This window comes from Durio zibethinus, chromosome 13 (assembly GCF_047325235.1).
Source record: "Durio zibethinus cultivar Kanyao isolate XHJ-2024 chromosome 13, ASM4732523v1, whole genome shotgun sequence".
NCBI lineage: Eukaryota > Viridiplantae > Streptophyta > Magnoliopsida > Malvales > Malvaceae > Durio > Durio zibethinus.
This window is the reverse complement of record NC_143174.1, coordinates 445233-465016: the sequence shown is the minus strand read 5'-3', so window position 1 is coordinate 465016 and position 19784 is coordinate 445233. Positions and strand designations below refer to the sequence as shown.

The window sequence follows — 19784 nt, the reverse complement described above, 5'->3', positions numbered from 1 at the left end:
TACCTCCAATTTTCAATTCTCACAATCTTAATTATAAAATACTTACGCGTAGCATTTGAACGTCCCATCAACCAGCGTTATTCGTTCTTTTTTTTTTTTTTTTTCTCTCTGTCTCTAGCCCTTTTCTCATTTGAATTTTCTTTCGTTCTTTCAAAATCATCTTCTCTCTCACGAATAAAGAAAAAAACAAGCAAATCTTACCCGTGAAAAGATCCCACGGGGGCCGGGGAGAGCCAGCGGTGGACCCTCTGTCGATTACTATTTTTAACCTAATCAAACAGAACCAGCTAACAAAGAGTTTGTGACTGATGGATAGCTTAGAGTTTAGATAGTCTTCTTCTATAGAGTTGATAGACAACAGGAAAAGAAAAGCCCACCCTTCGTTCCAACACTTGGAATTCAGACAAAAACAAAATCCAAGTTGATAAAAAAAAAAGGTCGGAAAATTAATCACAGCCGATTATCACCAAAACCCGACACTTTACTTTTTTTTTTTTTTTTAAAAGTCAATGGATTCTGCTTCTGGAGGGGCTGCTGCAACCAACCTGAATAGCATCAACGAGGTTCAACCATCAGCTACAGCACCGCCGCCCACGGCTTCACAAGAAGGAGCTGGTGAGTCATCTTCTTCCCCAGCTCCACCGAGTCGCTACGAGTCACAAAAGCGTCGAGACTGGAACACTTTCTTGCAGTACTTGAAGAACTATAAGCCCCCATTAACACTAGCTCGTTGCAGTGGCGCACACGTAATTGAGTTCTTGAACTACCTTGACCAGTTTGGCAAAACTAAGGTTCACATAACCGGTTGTCCTTATTTCGGACATCCAAACCCACCTGATCCATGCTCTTGCCCACTCAAACAAGCGTGGGGTAGCCTAGACGCGCTAATCGGACGGCTGAGAGCTGCTTATGAAGAAAGCGGTGGATGTCCAGAATCAAACCCTTTTGGCGCAAAGGCTGTGAGGATTTATTTGAGGGAAGTCAGAGAAGGGCAGGCTAAAGCTAGAGGGATTCCTTACGAGAAGAAGAAGCGAAAAAGGCCTACTCCTGTCACAACTACGGCTGTGGGGATCAATGTGTCGGCGGCTTTCACTCAAGCGGTCGATGGTGGAGGGCGTGGCGGCGGCGTTGGTGGTGGAACTGCGGCTAATGTTGTTACTGTCACTGCTGCTGCTGCTGCGACCACAACTACCGTATAGTTTTGTTTTTTTAACGGCTGTTTTGAATATGATTACGAGTTATATATATATTTGACGGTTCTGTCTGAAAAGTGGATAGCTATCCCATGAACCAAATTTAGTTAGAAATCTAGTTTTAATCTCTTTCGAACAATCTCTCTCTTTTTTCTATTTGATAAGACTTCTATCTTCTCTAGTTTCTTCATTTCTTGTTACATATGAATGAACATGATTACGACTACATATAAAAACATACATGTAAAATTGAAATAAAAAAACAAGAAGATATATATGAAGTTTCAATCTATTGTTTCTTTTTTCTTTTCCCTTCTACTCCTTCTTGTATGTTTTTGTTGGAGTTGTTATGATGGTAGAACGTAGGAAGTACACACAATTAGCCTTGAAAAAGAAGAACCCTTTTTGCTTCTATATGTATTATCTTTTTTCTCAACGAGCAAATGGGTCACTTTAATTTGAATTCCTATAATGTCATCAAGGAAACTGATGATTGCTATTGGTTTTCTGTTTCTTTCATTTTTTTGACCTGTTAATCTCCAGTCAGATGTATGCATTTGTATGGAATTCCTTACAAAGAAGAAAATTCCACGCCTTGGTTTATTCTTCTCCCTTCCCATTATGGTCATACACAATGTAGAAGGAATTGACCATTAAATTTTGAACTGTTTCATATCTGTTTTTTTTTTAATTTATTTCATTCAGCATCTTTTTCTTGTTTTCTTTTACTATCACGGTTGGGTTAAAATTTGTTTGTAGCTAGACAAAGTACTTGGTGTGGGGAGCGGAGAGACAAGAAGAGGCTTGTTGGGAAAGAGGGCAACACTGAACAGAACTTTTAACACTTGTTGGCAAAATATTTTACTACAATAAAATTTCTCTAAACAACTGTGCATCTGGTCCCGTCTTCCTTGTTTGGCTGGGCTAACTCCAAAGGGCAATAGTAATTCTGCAGTGATATATGCACACGTGCGCCTCTTTGAATTTATACTTAGTACTTTTAGTTTCTCTGGTTTCAGGTGCTCTCCATTATATCTTCATCCAAGGATTTTGGGTTTTGAAATTTTTTTTCCTTTTTTTTGGATTTAAGGATATTAACCCTCTATTTATCTGTTTCTCTCCTCTTGAGGCTCTCATATTCTCGCTCTCTCTGATACCTATGAAAACAACATTTCTTTCTGTGATAACAACACCACCAAAAAGAGTTAGTGCTACAAGCTTCAATGAATATTTAAAATAATACTTGTGATCGCTGCGCTTATATTGTTAGGATAACCACCAGCTCAGTGTGAAAAGGACCAGTAGCCAACCCTTTCTTCCATTTTATTGCATAAGTATATATATTATTTTATGGTATATAATATTCTAATTTGCTATAATAACATAGACCCACCAGTCACTCCCAACAAAACCCCATTTCTTATCGTCATTTGTAGACCCATATCCAATTAGATCATTTCTTCATTTATTGCTCTCTTCTCATGATCATATGTAATCTTAAATTGTTTCTGGTGTTGCTTTTTTGTTCTTGTTCACCCATTTTATGGCTTTTTATTCTTTTTCTTCTTTTCAGCATCCATTTTTATCCCCTCATAATTGCAGGAAACTTTATTCTTTCTTTCCATGGCTTAAGCTTTTTTGTAGTATCACTTGGTATAAATAAATTTATTTGCTATAATATCTTTTCTTTATAAAATAGTAACCTTTTTTTTCCTTAATTTACTAGTGTTTGTAACTTTAAGTACCCTATTGGTTTCACAAAAAGTCAAAAGAAAAAGCTAGTAGATCCCATGTGTCTCTAGATCTAATCACCCCCTCATATTATTAATAATAATAATATTATATTAATAGATAGTTAACTCAACCAATTATGATTCATAAAAAAATATTGAATTTAAATTTTATCGATGATTATTTATTAAGGTAATCTCAAATATATGATTTATAATAATTTATTTTAAATTATTAAATATTAAATATTTTATTTTAATTTAAAAAATTAAAAAATTTATTTATCTTTAAATTTTTTTATCAAAAAATAATAATAATAATTATTTTATTATTATTTAATTCATGTTTCTATAACTGATGATCATGATTTCATCATATAGAAAACCAAAGGTTTTCATCATTCTCGTTGGTTCAAAACCAAGAATGTTAAAAGACTAGTAATATATAGAAGATAAACACAATAAGAGAAGTCCAATTAAATCTCTTGTTTGATCAACTTTGTATCTCTACATGTCAATACATTAAGTGGGGCAGCAGGTTTCCGATCGAGTGAGTGAAAGCGCAGAAGGAGAAATGTTACAAGATTCATCGTAATAGCTGCTGATTTACTTGTTTCTTTTGTCGCTACCTAGGGCATTCATAGTTTCTCTTGTTAGGGGGCCAATGCGGCAACGCCCAATGGAACTTTCATTTAATTTAAGATATGGGGTGACTCGGAATAGAAACAAAGGGAAAGAGAAGTCTCTAAAGGCACCTGCCTCGACTAGTCTTGTCTAGCACCACCGGCTAATGTTGGTATTGACTGACGTATGGGTCGAAAAGAATATATGGTTAATTTATTTTAGCTCTCAATTTGCATCCAAAGAAGGAATCACATGCCCTTTTTTGTATGCACAAAATTTTAAACGGACAGCTCCTTAACACGTGGGGGAATGCCATAGTCTGTACTCGCCACCGTTTTTACCACATATACATTTTACATGAACTTGGCCATGTTATGGTTCACAGACCAAATTTAAAAGGGGCCCTACGAACCCCTTTCCTGCCCTGGCTGTTGCAGGCTCTTGGCAATCATTTCTGATGATCAACTTGGAGAGTGTCATATGATCTCTCTAGTATTGGGATGCATGAAAAGTAGCAGAGATCGCTTGGTGTTAATTGTTGGATGAAATGAGAAAAAAAAAAAAAAAAGAAAGGGGGGTTTGATATGAATTCATTTAGGAAGTTGTTAGAAAGCAAATTGCCTAATTAAGACCTATAAATGTCTTGGATTCTTATAATTCCTTTATTATTGTAACTGTTGTTGTTTGCCCCCCCCCCCCCCAAGTACCTTTTTATCTCTTTTTGGCCGAGAATTCACTAAATCCTAACTAAATTCGGGGCACTTCGAATCAATAGCTGCCACACTATTGATATATAATAATGCTATAGTAAGGAACCTAGAATATAATATATATATGTTATATAACAATATACATAAATAAATTTATCATATAAATGTTTATGTGAATAATTTTATTAAATTATATATAAAATAGTTTTTTTAAATAATAAGATAATTTCTTTTAATAACAAATTATATAATTTTTAATTTATTCAAATATCAAAATTATTCAAATTATAATTAAAAATTAAATCAATTTAGATATATATTTTTTAAAATTAAAAATATAAAAAATGAATTTTATTTTTAATAAATAATTTTAGTTGTTTCCCAAATAATCTTTTTAAAAAAATTATTTAATTATCAAAATCTTTCAAACATATTTAAAAATTACAAAGATTAAGTATATCTAAATGTTTTAGCAATATTTTTTAACTTGATTTAAAAAATTATTTAAAAAAAAAAATTATGTAAGACACTAAAAATTCAAGTTTATATAAAATTTTGAAAATTCTAAAATTTTTCATCTTAAATTTTAAATAATAAGATCATCAAAACAATTATATCCATTTGAACTCTAATTATCAAATTTATATGTCAAATAAATGCAAAAAATTTAATATTATCTTTATCACTTATTATATCCATTTTAAATTTTAAAAAATTAATTTAAAAATTATCTATTTAATTTTAATTGCCACCAACAAATTTTTCTGTAAATGTAAGACTAAAAATGTAATGTGGTATATATAATTTTTTTTTATTTTTGAGGAATTTTTTTCAAGGTATATTCTATTACTATTGCAATTTTTTTTTTGTTTATAATTTTTTTAGGATATATTTTATTATTATTATTATTATAGTTTCATTTTTATGGAAAATAATATTTTTTTTCAAATTATTTTTTCTTCTTTCACATATTTTTTAACATTTTTCATATTTTACATAATAATTTAGTCAAGATTATTAAAGAGAAAGTATATTAATATTTTTTATTATTTAATTTATTATTCAATAATATATATTTTTATTTTTTTAAGAAATGCATATTTTATTTTTATTTGATATAATCTTACAGGTATATAAATATTATTATAAACAAAAATATCAAAAAAATATATAATTTTTATTGTTTTCAAAAAATTTATTTTTTAATAACAAATTAATATATATATATAATTTATATATGTTATAAGTTTTAAAGATTTGAATATAATTTTGAAGAAAAAACTAATATTTATATTTATATTAAATAAATAAAATTATGTCATGTATAGCATGAATTATAATTTAGTTATGAAATAATATGCTATTTGATGAATTTTTGGCAATAATAGAAAAATTAATCAGTTAATACATACCAAGAGAGATAAAAAAAAAAATGTAGGAAAAGTAATCCCAGCTCCCAAGTTTTGATGGCAAACTGCGAAAACAATTATAATTGATTGATTGATGACGCATTTGTTTCTAGAAGATTAGTTAAGCATATTTCAGTAATCAAAGTTATTTGTTAGCTCTGCCTTAATATTATTTCACGCTTTTTCTCTTTTTTTTTTTTTTTTTGCACAAAATGTGAGTGGCCAATTAATTAATGAAAACCGTCGTTGATGTCACGGCATGCGTTTCAATGAGCGCTTGTTTTTCCTTTTCCAGGGCCTAGGAGAAAATAATACAGTAATATTGATCCTTCTTGAAAGAAACATTTTTAATGCACAAGATTTGTGACCCACCACTCGTTTTATATTTTCCGCTTCTTTTTTGTATTTCTCTCTAAAATTACTCCAGTTGGCGAAAGATTTAAATATTGATACTACTACATCTTTTAAGTTTGACAAAAAAAAAAAAAAATCCTTGAGATGGTTTTGAACCTCGTTTTCTCACAGCCAGAAATTTTCATTTATTACTACAAATTAATTCTGTCAGTAGTTTATACTAGTAAGTTATACCTCATCAGTATCTCCAATTAATGTAAATTAAGTGGTAATCTTTTTCACAAGAAGTATACGGCTAGGCAAATGGGGCCTTGTTTGGAGAAGAATCATACATACGCAAAGGTTTTAACCCCCCAAAAGAAGAGGGGGTCTGAACTTAATTTGAATTGAAGGTAACAAGTAACAAGTGAAGTTGGTGCCATTGCAGGTCGCAGCTAGCAGAGAGAGAGGGAGAGGGGATGATGAACAGAGAAGCAAAGCTGTAAAAGCCAAAAGCCAAGAAAGATTGAAAGAGGAAAAATGAATGAAATGCATGTTAGTATGACAGTGGGTCCCTCCCTGCTGGTTTGAAAAACTGTTGTTTCGGTCGCCGACAGCATATCAGGGGCGTACATTTCTCTGACAAAACGGTGCCCCAGCCCCATGATTGTATATGCTATTGCTCGCTCTTTCATCTTCCTTCCACTTCGACCTCCCTTTTTCCTTATATCCTCTTGTAAATTTCAATTACCGACTCCTTTGCCTTTAACCTATCCCTATTCTTCCAAGGGAAGGAAGGAAGGAAAACAAGGGAATGGTAGGTCATGGAAAATGGAAATGGATTGGAAGGATTAGTCTGCAAAAAGATTTTACGAAAATATAAACAAGTAGACAAAACTAGGAAAGGGGATCGAATGACTAATAATGGCTCCCACATGATTATATCATCATTTTGACTCCACAAAATTCCATGTGGCCTAACCTAATTATTACGAATTACAATCAACAATTTTGTACCCGTGATTTATCCTCAATAATAATAATAATAATAATAATAAAAAAAATATATATATATGGTACCCCAGATTGGTTTATCTCTAAGATTAATCTGTAATCTTTCTCTCTTTTTTGTGGAACGGGTTGCAAAGAGAGCGAGTCACACCGTAGTGAAGATTGTTTTCCTTTGTTTTTGAACTATATATGGTATGGACAAAGGACATCTCACTCTGGAACTGGAATCCTTTCACAATTGACTTAAGGTTAATTTAGCGGCACAATTTGCACGATGAATCAGCCCATTAAAGTTAAAGTGTAGGCCATTGGAAGGTTTGGGTTGGCCTGTCTTGGTTTTATCTGAGGTCCAAAAGGTTTCTCCGGGAATACAAGCCAATGATCAACTACGTTGGGCCAGCATGACCCATACTTTACACAGCAGCCGCCAAATGCCTTTAAACCAACGGGATTTGAGTCGTCGACAGCAAGAACCTGGGCAGGCATGGCCCAATAGATTTCGTAGCCACTCGGACTATATCGACCACTTCATCTGAGGAGCTCAACTAGGTAATCATTTCATCGTGCTTCCATCAAAACTATGACTGGGAAATGCGAGATGTATATAATACCCGCTTCCTCAAGTAGTAAGACTAGCACAATTTCACCTATTCCGCTTCCAGCCTATGAGTGATAGGAACTTTTCCATCAGCAAAGCGCACATTTTTCAGGCCATTTGTCTTGACAAGTAGTTATCAAAGTCTATATTCTGATTCAAATTACATGCATTTCAGTCCTAGTGCTACACAATGCACTGACTATATTATATACATATTAACAAGCTAACTAGAATCCAACCAAATAACATAGTATACCAGGACATTTATGCATGTATAAGACTGAAAACAATTACATAGAAGTTGCCATCTTCTGTATCCATGACATCACAGTTGATATGATTCTTGATGATAATGTTAGTACTGGTATCTCCTTATAGCAAACTGGATGGATAAATTTTTTCTCATAGATTTGATTGTTGGATAGTCCACTGCAAGCCTTGGGCAGAGCAGCACCTTTATAAGCCTTGCACACATAGCTTATATAGTTTTCATAGTCCTGCAATCAGAGATATAACATCCTTTTATTGAATACCATCGATATTGAAACTGTTCAAGTGATTGGGATTAATGAACAAGTGTTTGGGATCTTCTATTGCCCAGGTGCAATAAAACGAAGTTGGGATGCAGTTGTGAAAATTTCAATCGTTCTGATACTCAAGGAACAAACCTCATAAAGTGGCTGACCATCAACAACAACCCAAGGCACATATGTATGAGGAGGTTTGAGGGCATTAGTTTCGGCTGCATATTGTAGGTCAAGCTGAATAAAGATAAAAATTCCCTATTAAGCCATTCAATTATGAATGATGGAATAATGTTCTGACATGATATAAAAAAAAACAAAAGAAAGAGGTGAAAGAACATAAAATAATAATAATAATAATAATAACAATAATAAAGTTGGCCAACATGACATAAACTATGATAGGACAGACCTAAATTCATGAACAGGAGCAAACTATTGTCCCTAAAGAATACAAACAACCTACCCATTTAGAGTACTTTAAATACCAATGAAGGATCACCAAATGACAGAATGATAGAAACTGACAGGCAAGTAAATCTCCAAAAATTGGAATAAGATCTTCTAAGAACAATAATAGTCCAGTTCTATCAGAGGTAATTTTGTACACACGAATTGCAGGTGCTTGTAAAGTTATACACTTACCACATTCACAGTGATAACAACCATAATCCAAGAGTTAATACATTAAAGCAAATTATATGAAGAGACAGTAACAGTAAAATTATAGTAACAATTATACAGCTAAGCAGTGCTTAGTCCTTTCTATTTTCTCTTTCCACTTTCAGCCAGTCTAGCAGGCGAAGTTTCATTTATTGCTTTGATGCTTTCCTCATTTTTTTTCCCTATAGTGACTTGTACAAATCACATAACAATGAGCAGAGTTCCTCATAAGAATCAGTAAAGTATAAACGCTTTTCTTTTGGTAGAGTTTCTTCAGGCAGTTGAAATCACAGTAGGACATAACACAACAGCTTGTTACATCCCCTTAGCTAAAATCAGTTGGAGAACAAAAGAATTGAGAATGTCTATCTATTATAGGTACTGGCATCATGATGATGCAAATTTCTCGTGCACCATAAATCTCAAATAAAAGCATCACAAGATTACAAGTCAAAGTTGTGGTAACATGCTAAACTTGTTTAAGTGCTAATAAATGCATACACCTCGGGTTTCTTCCAGTTTGTAACTTATACAACAGGATATTCTTCAGAATATTCATACATCTCAATTGTTTAGTTGAAAAAAAAAAGTGAATATAAACATATTCTTGACAGAATCTTCAACTGAGAGGGCTAACAAATAAAACTCATATCATATCACATGAACGAACATAGTAAAATTGTAGCATAGAGAGTAGAGACTGACCTCTTTCCCAAGGCCACTGCCATAGCAATCGGTAATAGGCTTTGAATCCAACCCTAACTTCTCAAAGCACGATTCCCACTCAAGGTACTTGCGCTCAAATACCAAAGCCTCAACGCAATAGATAAAGGGGAAATGGTCATTCTGCATAAAAAATTCAAAACAGCTTGCCTTCAACATAACCCTTATTATATATTTAGCAGATTGGAACTTGGAATAAGGCAGAAGCAAATTTCCAATTATTTGAACATATATTTCAGTTGTGACATGTTCTGTCCCCAAAAAATTAAACTTTGAGGCCAAATCAACAATAAAACACAGTGCAAATGTGAAAATTTCACCAGTTGTGGCCAGGCATTAATTGCACAAGCTTCCACGGTGTTCAACAAGCATTCAGCAGGGCCATGCTGCAAAAAAATAAATAAATATATAAAAGCAGGCAAACAAGTCACGGCCTTTTTGGGAAAAATAAAGACTTAAATTAAAGCCCAGTTGAAAACTTTGTTGAACTAAAACACAGCCGAATCTAATAAGAAGACCTGGCAATCAAAGGTGTCGTTGCCTTTGAGCCGGGCGTTTCCCCAAGGAACGAGGCGGAGATCGACGATCGAGATCAGATCATCTTGGAAGAGCTTAGGTAGGTAATTGACTATGAAATTGGCACTGTAGGGGCACAGGGATTCGTAGAATAAAGCCAAGGAGACTTTATTTGAATCGGAAGGAAGGATATTTTTGGAAGCTGAAGAAAAGGGGCCGAGCAGGCAATACAAAATTGAAAGGGCAACCGCTGGTCGAAAAGCTGCCATTGAGGAAAGCAAAGATCAAAGATGGGGGAATTTGCAGAGATTGAACTTTTTTTTTCTTCTTCTTTTCGGGGTTAATTGGTTTTTCTTTTTAATTAATTCAGCAAATGTAGCTGAGAGCCAAGGCATTCAACGGATTGGTTTTAGATAATGAAAACACCGTAGCTACAGATGTCATTTGCTCTCGCCACCAGTTAAAACGACTGTGATTTTTTTGTTAGCTAAATTACAAAAAGACCCCTCACAAGATAATCTCTTTACAATTTGATTCAAGTTTATTCGTAATTCCCTCTCCTAACTCCTAAAGAATTACTTTTTTTTCCAAGCATGTTCTAAAACATGTAATTTTCCTATTGAAAATAAATGAAATGCTATTTTTATTTAAGAAAATGTATTTTTTTTATAAGGTCAAATTTAGGTTTAGGACAATATTCAAATGTCGTCAATGTTGTCAAATTGTATGGGTTTTAGCTTGAGTGACCTAAGGGGAAACAACTTCAATTTTTGTGCCCATCCTCGTAGCCACAAAAAAAAAAAAAAAAAAGGATAAAAATTCTTAATCATAAATCCATTAGATTTTCAGGATTTAATGTAGAAGAAGTGACTATCTTTTGCATCAAATATACGTCTTCACTCGTCCCAGATTACACTGCGGAAGCTGCTGCATGCATTCCTGAAATAAAAGCCCTTGCTTTTTAAGCTCTCAACACCATCTTTGATCATATGCTCCATAGGAATATATAAATTCCAAGCCCAAGACCATCAGCTGCTGAGATCCATTGTTAGCCCTTAACGATACAGGTTGAGCATCCCTCGATCGGCAATCAAAATAAGGATGCACATAAAGTAATATTGACACAATCAGTAGAGTGTATTGCACCTATATTAACGCAATAGAGAAGAATGGAAGACAATATTTGACGGCTGCAACAGACTTTTCTGTGAAAAATAATCAAATAGTATGAAATTGTAAAGACATTATATCCAGGGTAAAAGTTCAGCAACCTTGGCCACAAAATCGCCATAATTGATGAGATATAGCTTCAACACACAAGTGTCTTCCAGTTGCTGATGTGTTCTCACAAGGCAACATCTCTGTGCAGCCTGGAACCAGAAACACTTCTTATGTTCATGCTTTGAAGAACAGGAAAAAGTACCAGAGAAAAGAAACGATTTAAATGCATCGATCACGTGATCGGAATTGGCAAAGACTTTTAACACAAAACTGAAATGCTCTCTCTTAAACACCATTTTGTAAGGCAAACTACTAAACTGCACGTTGGCCTTAAACTTTCCCATGGTTGCTTGACGCGGGATAACAGCCTATTCTTTTTAACAACATGTAAAGTTAATGCCAACTTTCCCCTGGTTCCTTGCTTTGACATCTCTAAACTGATTCTTTTCGCTGCTCTGACACTGGAGATTAAGTTGCTTTTGAGTGTTGGAGTTCGGTATTTTGTTTATTCTTTCTTCTTTTTGGCTTTTCCATTGGTTAGAGACGACTGTTGGTAAATGAAATTAAAATTAAAAAACTGTTACATTATTTTAAATATTTTGAAACCTCTAGTTATTTTTATTTTTCAATATTATTTTTTAAGATTTTTAAACATTAAAATATGTAAAAAAGAAAATACAGGGCAAAACATTTATTTTGCTAATCTCGAAAAAGTTTAATAAAAAAAAAAAGTAGAGTTGCGAAACAAAGGAATTAATAATAGTCATGATCTTATGACTTTTAAACTCATGGGTGTTTCATAATTTCTCTACACATTACCATCCGTTTTCTCAACAAAAATAGTCGCCTTTAACAAGTAGGAAAATCCCATGAAATATATGATATGGGAAAGCATTATAAAAATTACCAACCACTACCATACATATAACCAATATAAAAATACTTAAGGAAGTAAACTCTCATATGGGAAAAGTTGGGGAAAGGATGAGGTAAGGTGTGGGTGGGGAGGGAAACTTGATAGTACTAAAGTTTATTATGTAATTCTTCATCATGCAGCTATCGGATCATTGATTAGCATCTGATCAAAGTGCCAAACACCTGCAAGATCGTAAATACAGAAGAATTTGAAGTCAATGAAAAACGGAACTCTAAATTCACCATATTTATGTGCTTAGCATTTGATTTGAACAACTTCATCAGTATATATTATGATCTGAAATAATGCAATTAAGGGTTACCGTGTCCTCTGCCCACCCTCCTCAATTGAGCAACATATTCTGAGAGTTTTCTAATGGATTCAACCTAAATGAAGAAGATAGACATGGATTCGATGTGATTGTTCAATGTGTAAAAGTAAATTAACATAAACAAATGTAATTCTTCAAGGGGTAAAACTAAAGTAATCAACTAACAGAATACAACAGAGAATCAGATGTACGAGTTGCTTAACCTGCTCAGTCAAGAATTCAGTTTCAATGAAGTCTTCCAAATGCACGTCATTGACTTTGTCAGCCATCTGGAAGATTAAAAATGTAATTTATATAAGGTCCATGTGATCAGGTAAAACACCATTTATGAGAGTTACAAAGCCAAAAGGAATTTTATTTTGGGTTCAATACAGAAAAGAGATATATACTTTGTGTAAATTCAGAAGCTTCTCATTGTTCAGCTTTTCCAGAGACAATGCAAGTTCCATTGCTGAAACAAAAATTCTAAGACATTAACATCAAGGAGGAGAGAGACAAACACCTTGAAAAGAACTGATTTTATTCACGCTATCTATATGATATATATCATCCGTAGAAATGAAATTTATTGTAGGACATTAACACCAAAGAGGAGAGAGATAAACATCTTGAAAAGAAATGATTTTTTTCACGCTATCTTCAGGATATATATCATCCGTAGAAATGAAATTTATAAGTATTCAATTCAAGCAAGCACAGTTACATCACAACAAGTTTCAATTATGATTTTGCATTTATATATCAATGCCAAAACAAAACGAACCATAAAGTGCATCGCCCTTCTCAGCATGATCAAATTCTGATAAAGGCATCAGCATGGACTGCAGCACAACTTTTCCTCCTCGTTTGTTCTGATAACGAGAGAAAACAGGGAATGAATTAAAAGGAGAGCATAGAATCAGATTAGATGTTTTTAAAATTAAACGAATATTGTGCAGTAATATTTCACCTGGTAATCCATCAACTTCTCGGCATGTTGCCTTTCTTCAGCACTTGAATCCTTGAAAAATCTATAATCGCTTAAATTGTTTATTAAGACTAAACAAATGTAACAGTCAACAAATTTCGGAAGATTTTGGGTTTACAAGACATTACTTGGCAAAGCCCTTGAGCGCAACATTGTCCCTGTCGAAATAGGCGTACATGGCGTGATACACATACGAGACATTGTACTCCACACTGATACAGAAAACAGAATCTTTTCGTGAGTGCCAGCAGATTCTTTGTGTGTGTGTATATACATACATATATATATATATATATATATATATAGATGAAAAAAATTCGTTACTAATCAAAGAGACCCCCACACCAACAAATGGATAATTTTTTAACTAATAAAAAAGATCGACAGATTCAAAGCAATTTGTATATACAGAGATGCATCTAACATAAATTCCAAAGGGATTCATAAAAAAGAATGCATGCGGCAGATAAAAACAATCTATGTGCCTTCATGCCCAAAGGATTAAAATAAGAAAAAAAGGAGTATAGATCAAAGGAAATTAGACTGACTTGATCTGTTCGTTGATGGCAGCCTCACACTGGTCTGTGTACTTATGGCGCGCAAGAGAGGCTTGTGGGAGAGAAGAGAGAAGAAAAAGCTCCTTTTTCACTTCCTCAAAGGGCTCAAACAAAACATTCAAAACGGGTCGATTGTTGGCCTCTTTTGAAGCCGAAACGACATCCCCAAGGTCTGCTGCTTTCCCTTTGGGATACCTCACAGTCACGGCAGACATCAACCCATTTGAGTTCTTAAATGGAGAAAATGAAAGAGAGAAACCAACATTCTCTCTTTGCAAAATTGAAGAAGAAAAAGAAGTGCAATACTTGTTTACAAGCATTTTACAGAGAGTGGGAGAGAGAGAGAGAGAGAGAGTGAGCAGAGAGGGAAATGGAGATGAAACGAGGAAGGTGGCGAGGTTAATACCGAATTGTGGGATATATCTAGGTGGCTTGGTGGGATTCTTGACCGTTCATGATAGAACACGTGGATGGTTAGGATTGATTGAAATGGGGAGGGCGCGTGTCTGGCTCGTCGTACCCGTGAATATCTAATCTTACTATATATATATATATATATATATATATATATATATAGATATATATATATATATAGGGTAATTCGTGCGACCCGTGACCAAAAGTCAGCATTTCCTGATTTTCAGAATTGGCTGCCATGAAGTTAGTGATTTTATCAATTTAGGTTTGTTTTTTGAACAGATAATAACTTAAATTAATTTTCTCCCATTTCAAATTTAAATGTTTTTGTTTTGAACATATCATAATATATACTATACAAATTGACATTTGCCATTGATTGTGATATGAGTTGAACTTTTTGTTCATTTACCTAGTTTTAGAATCAAAGTCATTATTATGAATTCAAAAGAAACCTTTGAGCAATGGTTAAAATCTAATTCTATCTATAAATGTCTCAAATCCAAATTTTTTAGCGCTAGAATCAAATTTATTTTATTTCTTTTAAAATTTTATTACTAAATAATATCACATCAACAAAATTGATATAATTATTTTTATCATGTGTAAACATATATGTTTTTTAATATTTAGAGATTGAATTACATTGATAAATGAAATAAAACTTAAGATATTGTATTGAGTTTTTTGTTAATAAAGGTACTGTACCATATTAAACAATTTCTAATGCTAAAAAAAGATAAATTTGATATTATGCCAATTTAAGTTAAATTCTCTCACTATGCTTTAAATGTTATTGGCATAATTGAAATATTTTCACATGTTTCATTGTTTATTATAATAATTTGGCAAATCTTAGCAGACACATAATTTTTCTTTGCTAAAAGGTGCACTACAATTAGTAAAAAGATGCTTAATGCGTTTTTTTTTCTTTTGCCATTTTTGCCCCCAACAAATGCCATTTATTCTATCCGCTAACTATGTGAATGTATAAAAATAAAAGCTAAAAAGAAGTACCTTTAAACTGTGAATTTTGGGCCAATCAAGTAAACTCGTTTCCCTCCTAAAGTATTGAAATTAATGCATTCAAACCAAGTTTGTTGAAACACATTGAATTTTGATAAGAAAATAAAAACAGGGAAAATTGATTAAAAAAAAAAAAAAGAGTGGTTTAAGGCTTTCAAAAGAAAAAGGAACAGATGAAGACATTATAAATTTTGTTGGTTAAAAGAAAAGATAAAAATTATAGGTATATATATATATATTAATTATCACATTATATACAGAAAAAATATGTTAACCAAAAAAGGGAAGCCCCCCACACAAACCCGAAGCAGAGTAGCAGCATTCATGCTTGAACAAGCACAACAGCTTTATTAATTCCCCCCTTTTGTTTTTGTTGAAAGTTTAAAAAGGCCACCAGGAAAAAACAGAGCGCACTCATTTCTTCTTCACTTTCTGCACCAAAACCAACCTCTCACATGCCTCCAAATCTCTTCGTATTCTTTCTCTTCCTCACCATTCCATGCCTCCTTGGCTCTACAGCTGGAGCCATAGGCGTCATCTGGGGTACCATGTCTTCCCACCCTCTCCCACCTTCCAAGGTTGTTGAACTCTTGAAGTCCAACAACGTTTCCAAGGTCAAGCTCTTCGATGCTGACCCACTTGTGCTACAAGCTCTCTCTGGCTCCAACCTTGTTGTCACCGTGGGCATCCCCAACTCCATGCTCAAAACTTTTAACTCCTCCAGGAAAGCTGCGGAGAGTTGGGTCCATGATAATGTCACCCGCTACTTTTCTCATGGTGGAGCTGGAGTTCGAATTGAGTATGTTACTTGCTCTTCCTTTTTGTTGTTTTGCTTTGGGGATTGATCTTACTTGGTGTTTGGTTTTGAGGCATAAACTTTCTTTCTTTTTGTTTATTTATTTTTAATTACGGGGAACCTATTTTCATGGGCATTAGGATCTTCATTTAATTTTGATGTTAGGGTTTGGAATGGAAAATGTGGGTGGGTGAGTTACTAAGTTTGATTTTTTTTTTTATTACTTACTTGAGTAAGATGCTGTAATCCATCAAAGCAAGAGGAAAGCTCGCATAACGATCAATTTGAAGATAATAAACTAGTGGTACTAAGTTTTAACTGCTTTCTTTCCATTTTTGTGAATGTTCATTTGGTATTCTCTTAGGCATTAGTCGTATTGTGAGCTAGCTTTATGGAAGCCAGATACTTGGTCTGAAGAAAACTACAGAAGAACTACAGATTCTGCCGTGTGGCTGAAATTTGATCATCGCATTTGTCTTTGATGATTAAGATTTTCCTATTGGATTGCTCACCAAATATCTATGTCTTTAGCATCGAAAATCTCTTTTTCCTTCCAAACAAGTTCTATCAGATTTCTATAGTGTGACATTGGGATTTTCTTTTTCCTGTTAGAAGGTAAAAAAGCTATGAAAGGTAAGGGCAACCCAATATATCAGTTCAGTTGGATGATTTCATGGATAATAACCTTCACAAACACCACAGTGATGCAAAATATTTCTAATTATGTGTTCTTAATCATATTGTCTTCAAGTCAAGAGCAAGTGTACCTTTGTTGAGCATTTCCTTCTCATAGCTAATGTAAAACTTTGTCCAATCCTTATGAATATTGATCATAGTTTACTGAGTAAAGTTTTCGTCTTTTCTTTTAATATAATAAGTTACGCTTTAGAGTTTTTTTTTTTTTTTCTATGTCTATGGCTGAGTAGGCCTTTTATAGGTATGTTGCTGTTGGAGATGAACCATTTCTCCAAAGTTATGGTGAGCAGTTTCACCCTTTTGTCATTGGAGCAGCGATGAACATCCAAGCAGCTTTAACAAAAGCAAACTTGGCTAGCGAAGTGAAAGTTGTTGTTCCATGTAGTTTTGATACCTTTGTGTCAGAGTCCAGCCTGCCTTCAAAAGGACACTTCAGGACTGACCTCAATAAAACCATGATTCAACTACTTACATTTCTCAGCAAGCATCATTCTCCTTTCTTCGTGACTATTTCTCCATTTATAAGTTTCCAACAGAACAAGAACATATCCCTTGACTTTACTCTTTTCAAAGAAAATGTGCGTCCTCATAATGACAGTCATAGAACTTACAAAAACAGCTTCGACTTAAGCTATGATACCCTTGTTACTGCATTATCAAAGATTGGGTTTCCAGAAATGGGCATAGTTGTTGCACGCATTGGTTGGCCTACTGATGGAGCACCCAATGCCACCTCATCTATTGCTGAAACGTTTATGAAGGGCCTCGTTGATCACCTTCATAGCAAAACAGGAACTCCTCTTAGACCTCGGAATCCACCAATAGAAACATTTATATTTAGCTTCTTAGATGAGGACCAAAGAAGCATAACCTCTGGAAATTTTGAGCGACATTGGGGCGTGTTCACTTTTGATGGCCAAGCCAAGTACCATTTTAACTTTGGCCAGGGCTCAAAAAACCTTGTGAATGCTCAATTTGTTGAATACCTTCCTTCAAAATGGTGTGTCATGAACAACAACAAAGATATGTCAAATGCAACTGCAAGTGCTTTGGAGGCGTGTTCTATATCTGATTGTACTGCACTGTCTCCTGGTGGTTCCTGTTCCAATATCGGTTGGCCTGGTAATATATCATATGCATTTAATAGCTACTATCAGCAGCATGATCAAAGGGCAGATAGCTGTGATTTTGGGGGATTGGGTCTCATCACCACTGTTGATCCGTCGGTTGATAACTGCAGATTTTTTATTGAACTTCAAACCTCTCATTCAACTTCTGTTCATGAGGCGTATCTCTTTCTGTGGATAATATTGCTGATGGCCTACTTTTTTTCATGCTTATTGGGTTTCATGCAGTAGCTAGAGAGGCTTTTAAATTCAACGGGCTTATTGCTGTGGTATTTGTTGTGCATGGATTATATTAGCAGCAAAACTTTGATTGTTGCTAATTTTCAGTTGAAAGAGGAGGATGGATGGAAATTAAATTGACCTCCAATTTTGTCTATTGGCAGTTCATTTTGGACCTTCGAGGTTCTTTCTGTTCGAAATGTTAGTTCCTTTGATTTCAAAATTTTCTAGTCAAAGTATAGCATCAAATTTTCTAGTCAAAGTATAGCATCAAAGTGACATCAAAGATTGGAACATTGAACATTCCCTTTTTTAGCTGATCTGTGGGATCAACCATGTATTATGTATCCTTTTTAGTCTGTTTCACAGTTTTGCAAACAGAGAATTTTAGACAGAAGATTTGCATAAATGTCATTGAAATTTTATCTAGTGATATATGATAGGATTAGACCTTAAGGCTTTGTTTGGTAGGAAGGATGGAAATGGATGAGCATAAAAAACTTTTTAATTTAATGGTTAAAATTCAGAATCACTTTCTTACTTTGTTGCTTTTTCCTTTAAATTAGCAAGTTTATCATACTCATCTTTTTTCATCTTTTTCTACCAAAACTAGCAAAGCCTAAGAGTTAAGAGGTGTTACATTCAAATATCTCATTTCCAAGTATGAAATCCGTAGGCACCAGAAATAACCCAAGAATTTACTTTCATTTCAAATTCCTTCTCATTTATATTCAAAAGAACCTTTGAAAAAGAAAATTTCTTACTCCTATCAGAATGCAACTTTTTTATTGCTAAAAAGGCAAAGAACTGAAACATCAAGGAATTTCCATCAATTGCTTCTAACAATTAAAATCTAAAACCAAAAGTTATTCAACAAAAAAAGAACACTTAATACATAAGACTTTCCAATTTTCTAAGTGCAAGAAAAATTGTAAACAAAATTTCTCTTTCAAAGAATCTACAATCCAAGGCAGGCCGGTTGAATAGAGACGTTGCAACCTGGGACAAAGAACTTCATTGGGCTGTAAGCAGACTCAAAGGGAAGGCTTTAATATCCACTATACTCCATGGAATGCATTCTCATTTATCAGTTTTGGAGGGAGAGGAACAGCAGGCATGCAGTTTACTCGTACTCGAGCAACAAGGATGGAGGCAGGTGCTTGGCTACATCATGGAGGCAGTTTGCTTGCCTGTTGCACGATTAAAGAACATTGCAGCAGCACATCCTATTAATTTGAGCCTTTGTAATTCTTGGCTCTTCTATGTTTGATTAAGTTGATCCTTGTAATGGGTGAAAACAGTGTACATGTAGCAGTTTAACTGCTTCTGGATAAATAAAAATAAAAATTAATTACTTATCTAAAAAAATCCACTGCTTATGAAAAAACAGCCAAAAGCCCAAAGCTGATCCGGGTTGGTCAAATTCAATGGGTCAGATCAGAGGATTCTTCATTTTAGGCCTTCTAAAATCTGGATC

General features: G+C 33.9%; 3 protein-coding genes and 1 pseudogene across 5 annotated transcripts; 2 read left to right on the top strand and 2 right to left on the bottom strand.

Moving 5' to 3' along the window:
- The first annotated feature begins 298 nt into the window (after positions 1-298).
- LOC111304288 (protein LIGHT-DEPENDENT SHORT HYPOCOTYLS 5 pseudogene) lies at positions 299-1491 on the top strand (annotated as a pseudogene). The gene has a single exon (XR_016326920.1). The product of XR_016326920.1 is annotated as a protein LIGHT-DEPENDENT SHORT HYPOCOTYLS 5 pseudogene (transcript).
- Positions 1492-7724: 6233 nt separating this feature from the next.
- Positions 7725-10469, bottom strand: LOC111303498 (Thioredoxin superfamily protein). Its single transcript, XM_022899805.2, has 5 exons — positions 10037-10469; positions 9839-9904; positions 9501-9641; positions 8277-8369; positions 7725-8105 (listed from the first exon to the last, which is right to left on the bottom strand). Exons 1-5 carry the CDS (start codon positions 10301-10303, stop codon positions 7899-7901), a joined length of 774 nt encoding a protein of 257 aa, XP_022755540.2. The 5' UTR covers positions 10304-10469; the 3' UTR covers positions 7725-7898.
- Positions 10470-12009: 1540 nt separating this feature from the next.
- LOC111303497 (ferritin-3, chloroplastic-like) lies at positions 12010-14415 on the bottom strand. Of its 2 annotated transcripts, XM_022899804.2 has the most exons (8): positions 14018-14415; positions 13598-13681; positions 13452-13512; positions 13266-13353; positions 12892-12953; positions 12706-12771; positions 12494-12557; positions 12010-12353 (listed from the first exon to the last, which is right to left on the bottom strand). In XM_022899804.2, exons 1-8 carry the CDS (start codon positions 14344-14346, stop codon positions 12304-12306), a joined length of 804 nt encoding a protein of 267 aa, XP_022755539.1. In that variant the 5' UTR covers positions 14347-14415; the 3' UTR covers positions 12010-12303. The 2 variants fall into 2 exon arrangements, with proteins under 2 accessions (XP_022755539.1, XP_089598633.1); XM_089742507.1 differs by lacking the exon at positions 12494-12557 and having other exon boundaries at positions 12188-12353; positions 14018-14403.
- A 1135-nt stretch (positions 14416-15550) lies between these two features.
- On the top strand, positions 15551-19723 carry LOC111304287 (O-Glycosyl hydrolases family 17 protein). Its single transcript, XM_022900831.2, has 2 exons — positions 15551-16268; positions 17203-19723. The coding sequence occupies exons 1-2, from the start codon at positions 15925-15927 to the stop codon at positions 18317-18319; spliced, it is 1461 nt and encodes a 486-aa protein (XP_022756566.2). The 5' UTR covers positions 15551-15924; the 3' UTR covers positions 18320-19723.
- The last annotated feature ends 61 nt before the right edge of the window (positions 19724-19784 follow it).

Coding starts and splice junctions, on each gene's coding strand:
- LOC111303497 (XM_022899804.2), bottom strand. CDS start 14,346: ATGCTTGTAAACAAGTATTGCACTTCTTTTTCTTCTTCAATTTTGCAA. Junction 13,682..14,017: donor GCCATCAACGAACAGATCAA/GTCAGTCTAATT, acceptor TTTCTGTATCAG/TGTGGAGTACAATGTCTCGT. Junction 12,354..12,493: donor GAGGGTGGGCAGAGGACACG/GTAACCCTTAAT, acceptor ACGATCTTGCAG/GTGTTTGGCACTTTGATCAG.
- LOC111303498 (XM_022899805.2), bottom strand. CDS start 10,303: ATGGCAGCTTTTCGACCAGCGGTTGCCCTTTCAATTTTGTATTGCCTG. Junction 9,905..10,036: donor ACGACACCTTTGATTGCCAG/GTCTTCTTATTA, acceptor ATTTTTTTGCAG/CATGGCCCTGCTGAATGCTT. Junction 8,370..9,500: donor GCAGTGGCCTTGGGAAAGAG/GTCAGTCTCTAC, acceptor ATCTTTATTCAG/CTTGACCTACAATATGCAGC.
- LOC111304287 (XM_022900831.2), top strand. CDS start 15,925: ATGCCTCCAAATCTCTTCGTATTCTTTCTCTTCCTCACCATTCCATGC. Junction 16,269..17,202: donor GGAGCTGGAGTTCGAATTGA/GTATGTTACTTG, acceptor GGCCTTTTATAG/GTATGTTGCTGTTGGAGATG.